This window comes from Alternaria rosae, assembly GCF_020736505.1.
Source record: "Alternaria rosae strain MPI-PUGE-AT-0040 chromosome Unknown BKA58scaffold_11, whole genome shotgun sequence".
NCBI lineage: Eukaryota > Fungi > Ascomycota > Dothideomycetes > Pleosporales > Pleosporaceae > Alternaria > Alternaria rosae.
In genome coordinates this window covers 709,679-720,985 of record NW_025763580.1, presented here as the reverse complement: position 1 = coordinate 720,985, position 11,307 = coordinate 709,679, and the positions used below count along the sequence as shown (strand labels likewise).

Genomic DNA, 11,307 nt, shown 5'->3' with positions numbered 1-11,307 from the left:
TAGACGCGAGACTGTTACGAACGGGTGGTTCGAAGCTGGCGTGTTGGTGGGTCTAAGGATGGCGGGTATGCGAAGCCAGGCTGAAAGCTGCTGTCGTACCGACAGTAGGATTGGGGCGCGGAGTTTTGGTGCAACTTCAAGCTTGAAATAGAAGCTACCGGGGAGGTGATACTGTGAGCCAAATAAAGATAGAGGCTGACCGTGGGCGCTTGATGCTTGACAAGAAGTGAGGTGATGGACAGTCGACTTGCTTCGAAGAGTGAAAGCGTCGTCTGGTAGTCAGCGATGGGTAGGCCTTTGTAAAGAGGGTCAGGAACCGTCGGAGGCTATATCAGCGATGGCGGCAGGGGAGGGGAACAGATCATTCAGACAAAAAGGCTTGACGGTACTCTACTGACGACGATCCGGATAAAATCGAGGTTAAGACAAGTGCGAGGGACTAGGGTCAGACTACGCATGGACAGCGGTGCCTCTTAGGGAAACATGATATCCTTCGAGGATCTGGAAGCAGCTTGTTACACGACGAGAAGCGTGACTAACGTCAAGGGCTAGCAGACCCCAAAGGCTCAGGGCACAGGGATACGGTAGCTCGGGACGTGGGCCTACTACGAAGGAGAGACGGAGCGGGAACGGGCGAATCGAAAGGCTCTGGATCAGGTGTGCTGCATGCCAGGGTGCCCTCCCCTCGAAAGGGAAGGGGAGCGAGCGGTGCGTGAACATGGTGGGCTGCAGGCTACATGCATAGACCAGGGCCCGTGTAGAAAAATGGCCGACGAGCAAGGACTAATCCGTGGCGTCTCGCAGTCGAACGTCGAGGCAGGCGGCGGCGCCATTATTGGCCAGATGCGATGCGGGAAGTCCAAGGAACCCGCAGCGAGAAAGCGCAGGGATGCTACAGGGCTCGGCAACGCTTGCACGGCTTGTTGCGGGGTGTTGCTGTCAATGCTGCTTTAGTGTGGTTTATGAACGGACGAGATGGTGGTGTGGTGGTGAAGGTCGGACTTGGTGCCGCCAGGTTCGTGTACTCGATGCTACTGTCGTTGAACCACAAACCTTCACACAACGACGTCGCTCTAGCTGGTGGACCAGGCCGCCTTGGGCCGGTGGCTCCCCAGTGCTTCTTCTGGCACCTGTCAAATGTTACTGACGACGGACCGCAAATTGCGTATGCGTCAGGAACGCGGTGCATCAGCCTTGCCAGTGCCAGTGGTTTGAGCCGCCCATCGCGCCCGCTCAGATGCATGAACAACGAACCTTGGTCGTCTTCAGCCGTGACCCATGATGCTTGCCGGCACCCAAGGAACCGCGTCTAGCTACATGTGTGTTCCTGCTGCACACCTGCTTGATCCAGTGTGGTGAGTAGTCGAGCGCCTAGCAATGACGCCGTCGCCAATGAGCAGCGGGGGGTCACCAGCTCGCAACAGATCTGGCTGGGCTAACAACGATCTAACGGCCAAAAGCTCGGCCCGCGCCGGGAAAATGCTGAAGAGCACTGTTTCTCGAAGCCTGTTCTCGCTGTAGTGCGACTGTGTGCGACGCTGGTGGGCTGTCGGTAGTTGGATGACAGCGGTGGTTATCGTAACGTGTTTGGAAGGTGCGTGTCCAAGCAAGCGCGCTGAAACGGTGCTGGAGCGCGCGAATGACCTGTCAACGAGGCTGCGCGCACTGCAACTGTCTGCTCGGCCGCACTGCAGGGAAAAATGGGCGATGCGCAAGCCACCCCTGCTGCGCCGTTCCGTCGTGATCGCCATCGCCCGTGTCCAAAGCAGAAGACGAACGTGTAGCCGATACCGCGGCCAGCGCCCGTGACGAATGATGCACACTGTCCGCCTCGCGCCGTCTGCGGTCGCATTGCCTGAACCGGCGCATATTGTTTTTGGTCGCTGGCTGTGAAGCACGCGGGTAACCGCCAGCGTTTGGCTCGTTTCGCAACGACAAAAAGCACGTCTCCGGCTACGTACACGCAATCTCCAAAACGCGATGCCGGCAGGGCGTCGCGGTCGATTTCCCAAACAACGCCAAGACCGCCCGGATGGCGGATGAGGACGGCCTGTGGAAATGACAGGAGCAAGCGATAGCGAAACCGCGGATACGCTGGCGGGTCATTGGTGGGGGACGCAACATTTGTGTGGGTTTGATGAGCGCATGGGTGCCTGTCCAGTGTCGGCAGAACATGCCTGCCTCTTGTCCTTATGCTTCGGTCCCTCTCGCGAACATAATGCATTGAATATGATTGCGATCCGTTGCCAGCAGTCTGGGCCCGTGTCCGGCTGGTGGTTCGCAACTTGTCATGTCATCATGAGGTGGTCCCACCGCGTGCCAGACCACAGCAGAGAACCTCGGAGCCTCGGACTGCGTTGAACGGTCGTGTCAGGTTGTACAGGTCCCTTCATTTCGGAATCATGCAGCATCTCCCACGTAGGTGGGAATTGTGCTGACAACTCATTCAATGAGCCTGAAGACGGCCCCACCCCGGCGCATCACGGCACATCTGTGATCAGAGCATTCCTCAAGGGCCTGGACACTCCGTCATGCTTAGCCAGGGACGAGAGCCACAATCTTGCCATCGTGGTTACATCAGAGCGAGACCCGGGAAACGGCGTACATTCCCACGCGATGAGGCTATATTACGAAGACTTCTATTCATCAGCATGGGGCTCTTCATCTCCACAGCCTGCTTGCGCCGCACACAGCCTTCCGACCTCCAGTCGTGGCGTTGCAGATTGAGGGGCGCCGTTGGCGACCGGCTGTGCAGTCGCTCAGACTATGCGTGGGCTTCGATCTATCGATACGCTGAGAGTGGCTCGGGGAGATGAACCCCATGTTCTCTTCGCTTGCAGAGATAAATTCGATGGGAAAGCGCCACAATGCTCCCCATACTGCACAGTAACGTATGAGGAAAAGCTCTTGTGTTTCTCAAGAGCCGTCGATAATTCATACCAAGCTGGCGCAGGCGACAATGCCCCTGTCGCTGCCACCACTACGCCGCTGGTTCCGCAGTCACTTGACTACGCTGGTCGGGCCGCTGCTCCTCGACGCTCTGATGCTCGTCTTGCGGAATAGCCCCCTGGTCATCCGAAGCAGTGGGTGCAGCGTCAACGCCCGTCGCCTCAATGGAAGAGGTGGCCGGCTGAAGAGCCTCGAGGCCTTTGCCATGCTCGATCCTATCGAACGAGCTTAGCTGCGTCTTCGAAGCCACGCGAAGACCTCGCCAGATGTAGCTGGATTTCTTCTCCCCCGCTTGCCGCTTCTCGTCCTCTGCGTCAGTCATTTCCAGATCCAAGTCGGTCATCTTGACCTTTTTTGCATATGACTCTGCATTCGGCACATTGAACCTGACTGGACGTCAGAGGCTGTAATCGAGTGTCAGTCGGACGAGCGGAGCACGTACCTGTCGCTTTGCCGTAGCTGAGAGAGACCCTTATCCGCTTCATTGTTGTAGAGGAAATTCAAACTGCTAGGAACACCCATGGGTTTGGACGCCTTCTTACCAACAACAGCTTTCTGCGCCCCAGACTTGGCTTGTTGGAAGTCCGTTGTGGGGACTCTGTCTCTGGTGAATGGTTGGCAGTTCTCCATCTTCCATCGTACCCAGTTTTTGTCGCGGGAAAGCACGGTGTCCACCATCCGGTAGTAGAATTTGCCATCTGGGCCTTCCTGCAGGTAATTTGCAATAGCCGTCTTGATGCCCAATGCCCACTCGGTCTGTGCTTTGTGGTCAGCCGAGAAGATGATGATCACGGACAGCAACTCGAGCAAGAGAGCGTGACGGAGGTGTGAGAAGAGGCAAATGATAGGCACTTACGTCTTCCTCGCGCAGCGTGAAGCTGTATTGCATCGCTTTCTGCGCATTCTGGTAAAATGGCTTGCTCTTGGACCCCTCGGTCAGAGTCAACAAAAAGTCGATGAGAATTAGTGCTTGAACAAGGATGTGGCGTTGGAAGGCGAGATCGCTCAGCTGGAGATTGTCAGTCATAGCGCAGATTGATAGTGGCAATCTTGCGTACCTCGAGCTTGAAGAGATCACGGCTTGTGAGATACTTGGGATTAAAGGAGTTGGCGAATGCATCGTAGTCGTCATCGTCCCGCGACTTTTGTCCCTTCTTTCGTTCTGAATCTCCGGCCTGGATCACTTTTGGCACTTCCCTGAATTTGGCTAGCGTCGCCTCCAAGCTCTTCTGAAATTGCTTGAAATTATCTTCTTCGAAAAGCCTGGGTGGGTTCGAGAAAGAGTGCTGTAGTGACCAGAATACTGGATAGAGGGATTCGGTGTCAAGTGTCGTAGGTTTCGCGTCTTTGCTCTTGTCGATATCCTCAATTTGAATGACTGGTTCATCTGACTTTGATTCCTCTTTGGGAGCAGGAACAGGTCCATCAGCATCGATTTGCATAGAATCCTCGTCCGTGTTCGATTCCTTCAGGAAGTCCTCGAATGTCGTCACATTCTCCACGTGGAAATTGCCCCGCAGATTTACCGAACTCTTATCGCCCAAGGGAAAGCTCTGAAACATGAAGATGTAAACGCGGCCACAGAATACCGGATCCTCCGCGCGAGACAGCCGGCGGAGCAGCTCATTACATAGCCGCAAGATGACAAGATCCTTATTCTTGGAGTTGATCTGCGACGCGATGAGAATGATTAAAAATAGTAGCAGGGACGGCATACCGCGATAATGGTTTCTCTCCGGGATTCAAGGAAATTGAACACTGTGCGACATCCTGATATTGATTGGCTGTCAAGCAATTCTTCGATGAGCAACAGTACAAGCTGCGGATGGCAGAGGTCTGGGAAAGTCAGTCAGAATTCAGACAGTTCGGCAAAAGAACCTACCCCGATCTCCACAGTACTGGAGGATGTCGAGTAGATTCCAGACGGTTACGAAGGCCGGCTCCTCAATCTGAGTGGAACCCTGGACATGTAAGCAACTGGCGGAGGTGATACCGTAGCATAACAACTAACAAGATTGGCATAGAATACACTCTTGGCTGCACTCTCGACCGCAAGCGTTCGTACTTCCTTTCCTCCTTCGATCTCGCCGAGCAGAGGCTCGCTTTCCGGTACAAGCTCGGAAACTTGCAGTGGAGGATCGATCGCAGTACTCTGCTTGACAACACGGGCACGCCGTAATAAGTAGTCCAGCCTTGGAGCTACCGCGTCGGCGGACAGCACATCTGATGCTGCCATTGTATTGGTCTAGGGCGCGTTGGGCCTCGATCACGAGCCGGAAACCCGCTGTCGCAAAGGTAGTAGCACCACAGTACAGTTGCGATATGGGACGTCTGAGCAGCAAACGTATAGTCGCACTAGAATAAGCAATCGGAGAGGCGGTAGTTATGGTGTAAACATCTGGCCAGTGAAGGCGATGTCCGGTCGCAAAGCTCCAGTCGAGAGCTTATTTGGACCCTGCCTAGACAGAGATCTAGTTGCGCCACATGCGGCTAGTGACTCTAGGGCCCGTGCGTATGGCTGAACGCGTCAGACGCGTCGCGCGATGGGAACTCAACGATCCACGAAGACACCGACCTCGTAACACCCACAATAAACCTCACCAGATACAATGGCCACCCACGACTCCGACGATGACCTAGACGACATTCTCAAAGACGTCACGAATCCCGAAGAGCCCATTCAATCGACCGAGAACCCGCCGCAGCCGCAGTACCGAAGCAACAAGAACAGCGACACTGCGGGCGGCCTTGGCGTTGACGAAGAGATTGTCATCACAAAAAAGCGCCAGCCTGCGCCGAAACTCGATGACCAACGGTTGCTGTCCGATCCTGGCATTCCCCGCTTGCGCAGGATCTCAAAAGATCGCCTCCGCTTCAAAGGGAAGGGTCACGAGGTACGTTTATCCGGATCAAGTAGACCCACCGACTAACTCAATTGCAGTATGGAGACATTGCCCGCATGCTGAACATGTACCAGCTGTGGCTCGACGATCTCTACCCCCGCGCCAAGTTTGCAGACGCCCTAGCCATTATCGAGAAGGTCGGACATACGAAGCGCATGCAGTTGATGCGGAAGGATTGGATCGACGAGGGCAAACCGCGCCGCAACACGAGACAGGATGAAGACGACGAGGACGCAGCCCGAGAGAAGACCCCACAACAGAGCACCGAAGAGATAGACGGCGTCGAGAACGGCGGCCAAGAAGACTCGGGCAACCCAACAGGACGGGAGGCATCTACACGTAATGCAACAGGCGATGCAGCGGAACCACCAGAGAGTGGGGAACCCGACGACGACGAGTTGGATGCATTATTAGCTGAGAGCGAACAGCCCACCTACACAGCACCCAAGACACTCCCAACACGGCCGATGCCTACACAAGACGATCCTTTTGCGGACGACATGGAGGCAATGGCAGAGATGGACGACATGTGGGATTGAGCAGCTACGTGATGTAGCAGTCGGATTTGGTTAATCATAGCGCGGCGTTCGGGGATAATACCACAAGAGCGATTGCGCTCGGTCATGAAGTGACGATGAGCTATGATTCGCATTTGCAATTGGCTACCATGTAGCCTTCTATATCCAACTAGACACTATGTGCAGCTCAGAGATAGGATATCCTGCTATTCCTGGGCATACCCTACTATATCATGGTTTCATCGCAGGCTCTTCCAGGGTCCATCTTACTCGTAATGTATACGCAGGTACGACGTGTTGAATCTTACATGGTAGGAGCACCTGCGCTGTGTACACGGTAGCGGGGGAAGTGGGTCCTTTTGACACGGCTTGGCGTTCCAAACAACGTCATCCATTTTCTCACCCGGTCGCGCCACAATCCCACAGGCTCAGTACCCTACCAGATTCGCACTCGACTCGCGATCATGGAAGCTTTGTCTGGGGAATTGGAAAAGCTGCGGCTACATAGCAGCAACCTTCACGAAGATGGTATAGACTCGATAGCTGGCGAACAGCGGCCACCCAAGCGACAGCGGAAAACCAAAGAGGTCATCAAGAAGGAATTGGAGCAAGAATTTCTCACACCCTCCAAATCCTTCAACACGCAGTGGCTGAATCAGCTTCAGCAGCGCTGGGATGCACCCACCAATTACCGAAGCCTGTTCCAGATCGCCCCAACACAGACCCGGACCATCATCCGCTTCACGCGCGAGGGACTAGAAGGCCGCGTCACTGGATACAAGGAAGTTACAGTTCCAGCAAACTCAGCAACAGCCAAAAATTCAACCTCTCTTCTCAGGAAGCCTGCTAATAGAGCTGAATTCGTACGTGGTGCAGCTGGCTTCTTTCCATTCGCGCCCGGCGGCCTTGATGGCGTGGAAGCAGTAGCTGCTATCGAGGACGAAGCAATCCAGCAGCAAGAGAGTGCGAATGGAAAAAAGAGTGGCGGTCTCGACAGAGTCATCAACTTCAGTGCTGAAGGTGGCTTACTAGAAGTGCCACCTGGCTTCATGCGTGGGCTTGACTTTCAGAAGAAGCCGACTACGGACGCCAAGACTGCTCAAGAGGTCGAAGATACCTTGGGAGAAGCGTCTACAGCCCCCAAGGATACTGATGTGGATGACGAGGATGCCAACGACAAGACCGGCGCAAATGGGGAAGTACCTGATGAAGACCAGGACGCTGGAGACGAAGAGATCGATGCTTTGTTACCAGTAGAGTTTCCTGCTCTGGCGCCTCATGGTCCACTCGCCATGAGTGCTGGAAGGAAGGGTGGACGAGAGTGGGCTCACATGGTTGACATCAACCGCGACATTACTAACTTCCGGGAACTCGTTCCGGAAATGGCACGCGAGTATCCCTTTGAGCTCGATACATTCCAGAAAGAAGCAGTGTATCATCTTGAGCATGGCGATTCAGTGTTTGTAGCCGCACATACGTCCGCTGGCAAGACCGTGGTTGCGGAGTACGCCATCGCACTTGCTGCAAAGCATATGACGAAAGCTATATATACTTCTCCCATCAAAGCTCTCAGTAACCAAAAGTTCCGCGACTTTCGCCAAACGTTTGATGATGTCGGCATTCTCACGGGAGACGTGCAGATCAGGCCCGAGGCCAGTTGTCTCATCATGACTACCGAGATTCTCCGAAGTATGCTGTACCGAGGAGCAGATCTCATCAGAGACGTCGAGTTCGTCATCTTTGATGAAGTGCATTATGTAAATGATCTAGAGCGAGGTGTCGTCTGGGAGGAGGTCATCATTATGCTGCCAGAGCATGTAACACTCATTCTACTATCCGCCACTGTACCCAACACATATGAGTTTGCATCTTGGGTGGGTCGAACAAAGAAGAAGGACATTTACGTCATCTCTACTCCGAAGCGTCCAATCCCTCTGGAACATTATCTCTGGGCTGGCAAAGGCATTCACAAGATCGTCACAGCAGACAAGAAGTTCATCGATAACGGCTGGAAAGACGCGAACGATATCTTGTCCGGTAAAGACAAGGTCAAAGCACCTCCTTCAAACGATGCTCAAGCCGGCAGGGGCGGTGGTGGTCGTGGAGGCCCACCCGCTAGAGGAGGCCAGAACCAACGCGGACGAGGTCAACAAGGTGGCGGACGAGGAGGACCTCGCGGTGGAGGCCCGCCCGCTGCTAGAGGCCGAGGTAATATCGCAAGGACGGGCCGTGGTGGCGGTCGTACGACTGCCGCCCAGGATAGAAACATCTGGGTCCACCTCATACAGCATCTCCGGAGCAAGGATCTCCTGCCTGCTTGCATATTCGTCTTCTCCAAGAAGCGCTGCGAGGAAAATGCTGAAGCGCTCTCTAACATCGACTATTGCAATGCTGCGGAGAAGAGTGCGATACATATGACCATCGAGAAGTCACTGGCTAGACTTAGCAAGGAAGACCGTGAGCTTCCTCAGATCAAGCGGCTGAGAGAGCTGCTTAGTCGAGGCATTGCCGTTCATCACGGTGGCATGTTGCCGATCGTCAAGGAGGTTGTTGAGATCCTCTTTGCGAAGACGCTTGTCAAGGTTCTCTTTGCCACAGAAACTTTCGCCATGGGCCTTAATCTTCCTACCAGGACTGTTGTGTTCTCTGGGTTCCGTAAGCATGACGGCCGCGAGTTCCGTGATTTGTTGCCCGGCGAGTACACTCAGATGGCCGGTCGTGCAGGTCGGCGAGGACTTGACACTGTCGGCACTGTCATCATCTGCGCGCCCGGGGCCGATGAGGCGCCACCAGCAGCCAGACTCCGTCAGATGATGCTGGGAGAACCCACGAAGCTGAGATCACAGTTCCGTCTCACTTACAACATGATGCTGAACCTTCTACGTGTAGAAGCCCTGAAGATCGAAGAGATGATCAAGCGAAGTTTCAGTGAGAATGCCACTCAAGCATTACTGCCTGAACATCAAGGCAAGGTCAAGGTCTCGGAGGCTGAGCTGGAGAAGATCAAGCGAGAACCTTGTGACATCTGCGATGTTGATCTAGAGGCTTGCCATCAGTCCTGTGAGGACTACAAGCGACTGACCAATGAGATGCATCTGAGTCTTCTCATCAACCCTATTGGTAGGAAAGCTCTGTCAAAGAACAGGCTGATCGTATACAAGAAGGTACACGCTTCACTTTCGCTTTCAAATTGCCTCATTACTCACGCAGTCAGGACAACAAACGAACAGCGGGTATGTTAATGCAAGATGGCACTAGCAAGGGCAACGAGCCTACAGTCAAAGTCTTGGAAGTGGCGCAGCATCAAGATCGTCAGCCTGACGACCTTCTGCCGTATCTCGGTCCCTTTGCAAAGCATTTCCGCAAACTACCGAACAGCCCCAAGGACTTGATCCTGAAGGCAGCCTACGTACCCCTGAACGACATCGAGTGCTTCACCAAGACCATCATCGATGTTCCTGATTCTGTTCAGAATTTGAATCGCAAGAAGGGTAAGTGGGTGCGCTACGGTCTGGGTCCGGCGCTAACAGCCACGTCAGACACATTGAAGCTGGCTGAATCCCAATTCCTGCCCTTGTGTGGATCATGGGATTACGAAGACTGGGATGAGTACGATTACAGCAAGATCAAGAGCCTCAAGTTCCGTGAACTGGAGGAAGCCCGCAGGAAAGAAGGACTGAATGCGGTTAGCAAAGAATGTTTGAAATGCCCAAACTTCTTGAAACATGTACGTGTTCGCGTTCGGCAGTGTTCTCAACCCATGCTAATCTTCGTAGTTCACAATGGAGCACGACCAGTGGCTGATCAAGGAAAACATCCTTGCTCTCCGCCAGCTCATGTCAGACCAAAATCTACAGCTCCTCCCTGACTACGAACAGCGCATACACGTTCTCAAGGATCTCGGCTTTATTGACGAAGGTTCTCGCGTAGAGCTGAAGGGCAAGGTAGCCTGCGAGGTATGCTTGACACTGACTTCAAGCTCCACCCATCCACTGACAGCTTTCAGATCCACTCGGCCGATGAGCTGGTCCTTACCGAGCTCGTTTTAGAAAACGTCCTCGCCGAGTACGAACCGGAAGAAATCGTCGCACTACTCTCGGCGTTTGTCTTCCAAGAGAAGACCGACGTAGAGCCTACGCTAACTGCAAATCTGGAACGCGGCGTCGCAAAGATTGTTGAGATCTCCGAAAAGGTCAACAAGATACAGACTCTGCACCAGGTTATCCTCTCGGCTGATGATTCGAATGACTTTGTCAGCAAACCCCGCTTCGGTATGGTCGAAGTGGTGTACGAGTGGGCACGGGGCATGTCATTCAATCGCATAACAGACCTGACAGATGTCATGGAGGGCACCATTGTCCGCGTCATCACTCGACTAGACGAGACGTGCCGCGAAGTCAAGAACGCGGCTCGGATTATCGGTGACCCGACGCTGTTCCAAAAAATGGGAACGTGTCAGGAACTCATCAAACGGTACGTGCTCTGTTTTCTCTTGCTCCCGGATTCCGCACCGGCGGGTTATTCCTGGTGCTTGCGCCCTGGTGTTTGGGTTGTCTGGGATGTGCACTGACAAGTGTTTGAAACAGCGACATTTGCAACTGCGCAAGCTTGTACCTGTAATCGCATGTTCCAGAACATGACCAGCGATCCCGGTCTACGGGCGGGGTGGGGTAATTTGTGTTTCACGATCCTGCAGTTTTGACGGGAGGAGGTGGGGCCTCAGGACATTTGTTGCGTGACTCGCGCGTCTGGACATTGGGATCGACCGGCTTTCGCTTATCGGTTTCAGACTCCGTCTTTTAGGCTTAGCTTTTGGGCGTGGCATGAACATGACGAGAGAATTGGGCGTCTGCATAATTGGGCGCGATGGCTGCATGCGGGGAGGTGAATCGTGAAGTTTGTTGCAACATGTTCGGGTTGCAGCTGAGAAACAGTGT

At 54.0% G+C, this 11,307-nt stretch overlaps 3 protein-coding genes across 3 annotated transcripts; 2 read left to right on the top strand and 1 right to left on the bottom strand.

Annotated features, from left to right (window-relative positions):
* Positions 1-2,898: 2,898 nt before the first annotated feature.
* Positions 2,899-5,424, bottom strand: BKA58DRAFT_53318 (nuclear matrix protein). The gene is made up of 7 exons (XM_046175475.1): positions 4,961-5,424; positions 4,832-4,910; positions 4,667-4,785; positions 4,008-4,619; positions 3,806-3,958; positions 3,392-3,705; positions 2,899-3,335 (listed from the first exon to the last, which is right to left on the bottom strand). The coding sequence occupies exons 1-7, from the start codon at positions 5,183-5,185 to the stop codon at positions 2,981-2,983; spliced, it is 1,857 nt and encodes a 618-aa protein (XP_046020954.1). The 5' UTR covers positions 5,186-5,424; the 3' UTR covers positions 2,899-2,980.
* Position 5,425: 1 nt separating this feature from the next.
* Positions 5,426-6,758, top strand: BKA58DRAFT_53311 (replication fork protection component Swi3). The gene is made up of 2 exons (XM_046175474.1): positions 5,426-5,843; positions 5,891-6,758. The coding sequence occupies exons 1-2, from the start codon at positions 5,559-5,561 to the stop codon at positions 6,389-6,391; spliced, it is 786 nt and encodes a 261-aa protein (XP_046020953.1). The 5' UTR covers positions 5,426-5,558; the 3' UTR covers positions 6,392-6,758.
* A 22-nt stretch (positions 6,759-6,780) lies between these two features.
* On the top strand, positions 6,781-10,978 carry BKA58DRAFT_393546 (NUC185 domain-containing protein). Its single transcript, XM_046171101.1, has 5 exons — positions 6,781-9,534; positions 9,585-9,861; positions 9,910-10,097; positions 10,147-10,326; positions 10,377-10,978. Exons 1-5 carry the CDS (start codon positions 6,835-6,837, stop codon positions 10,938-10,940), a joined length of 3,909 nt encoding a protein of 1,302 aa, XP_046020952.1. The 5' UTR covers positions 6,781-6,834; the 3' UTR covers positions 10,941-10,978.
* Positions 10,979-11,307: the final 329 nt, after the last annotated feature.

Excerpts from the sequence above, each read along its gene's own strand:
- BKA58DRAFT_53318 (XM_046175475.1), bottom strand. The coding sequence starts at position 5,185 with ATGGCAGCATCAGATGTGCTGTCCGCCGACGCGGTAGCTCCAAGGCTG. Across the intron at positions 4,786-4,831 it reads CCAGTACTGTGGAGATCGGG|ACCTCTGCCATCCGCAGCTT; the intron begins GTAGGTTCTTTT and ends TGACTTTCCCAG. Across the intron at positions 3,959-4,007 it reads GTGATCTCTTCAAGCTCGAG|CTGAGCGATCTCGCCTTCCA; the intron begins GTACGCAAGATT and ends GACAATCTCCAG.
- BKA58DRAFT_53311 (XM_046175474.1), top strand. The coding sequence starts at position 5,559 with ATGGCCACCCACGACTCCGACGATGACCTAGACGACATTCTCAAAGAC. Across the intron at positions 5,844-5,890 it reads TCAAAGGGAAGGGTCACGAG|TATGGAGACATTGCCCGCAT; the intron begins GTACGTTTATCC and ends ACTCAATTGCAG.
- BKA58DRAFT_393546 (XM_046171101.1), top strand. The coding sequence starts at position 6,835 with ATGGAAGCTTTGTCTGGGGAATTGGAAAAGCTGCGGCTACATAGCAGC. Across the intron at positions 9,535-9,584 it reads GGCTGATCGTATACAAGAAG|GACAACAAACGAACAGCGGG; the intron begins GTACACGCTTCA and ends TCACGCAGTCAG. Across the intron at positions 9,862-9,909 it reads GAATTTGAATCGCAAGAAGG|ACACATTGAAGCTGGCTGAA; the intron begins GTAAGTGGGTGC and ends CAGCCACGTCAG.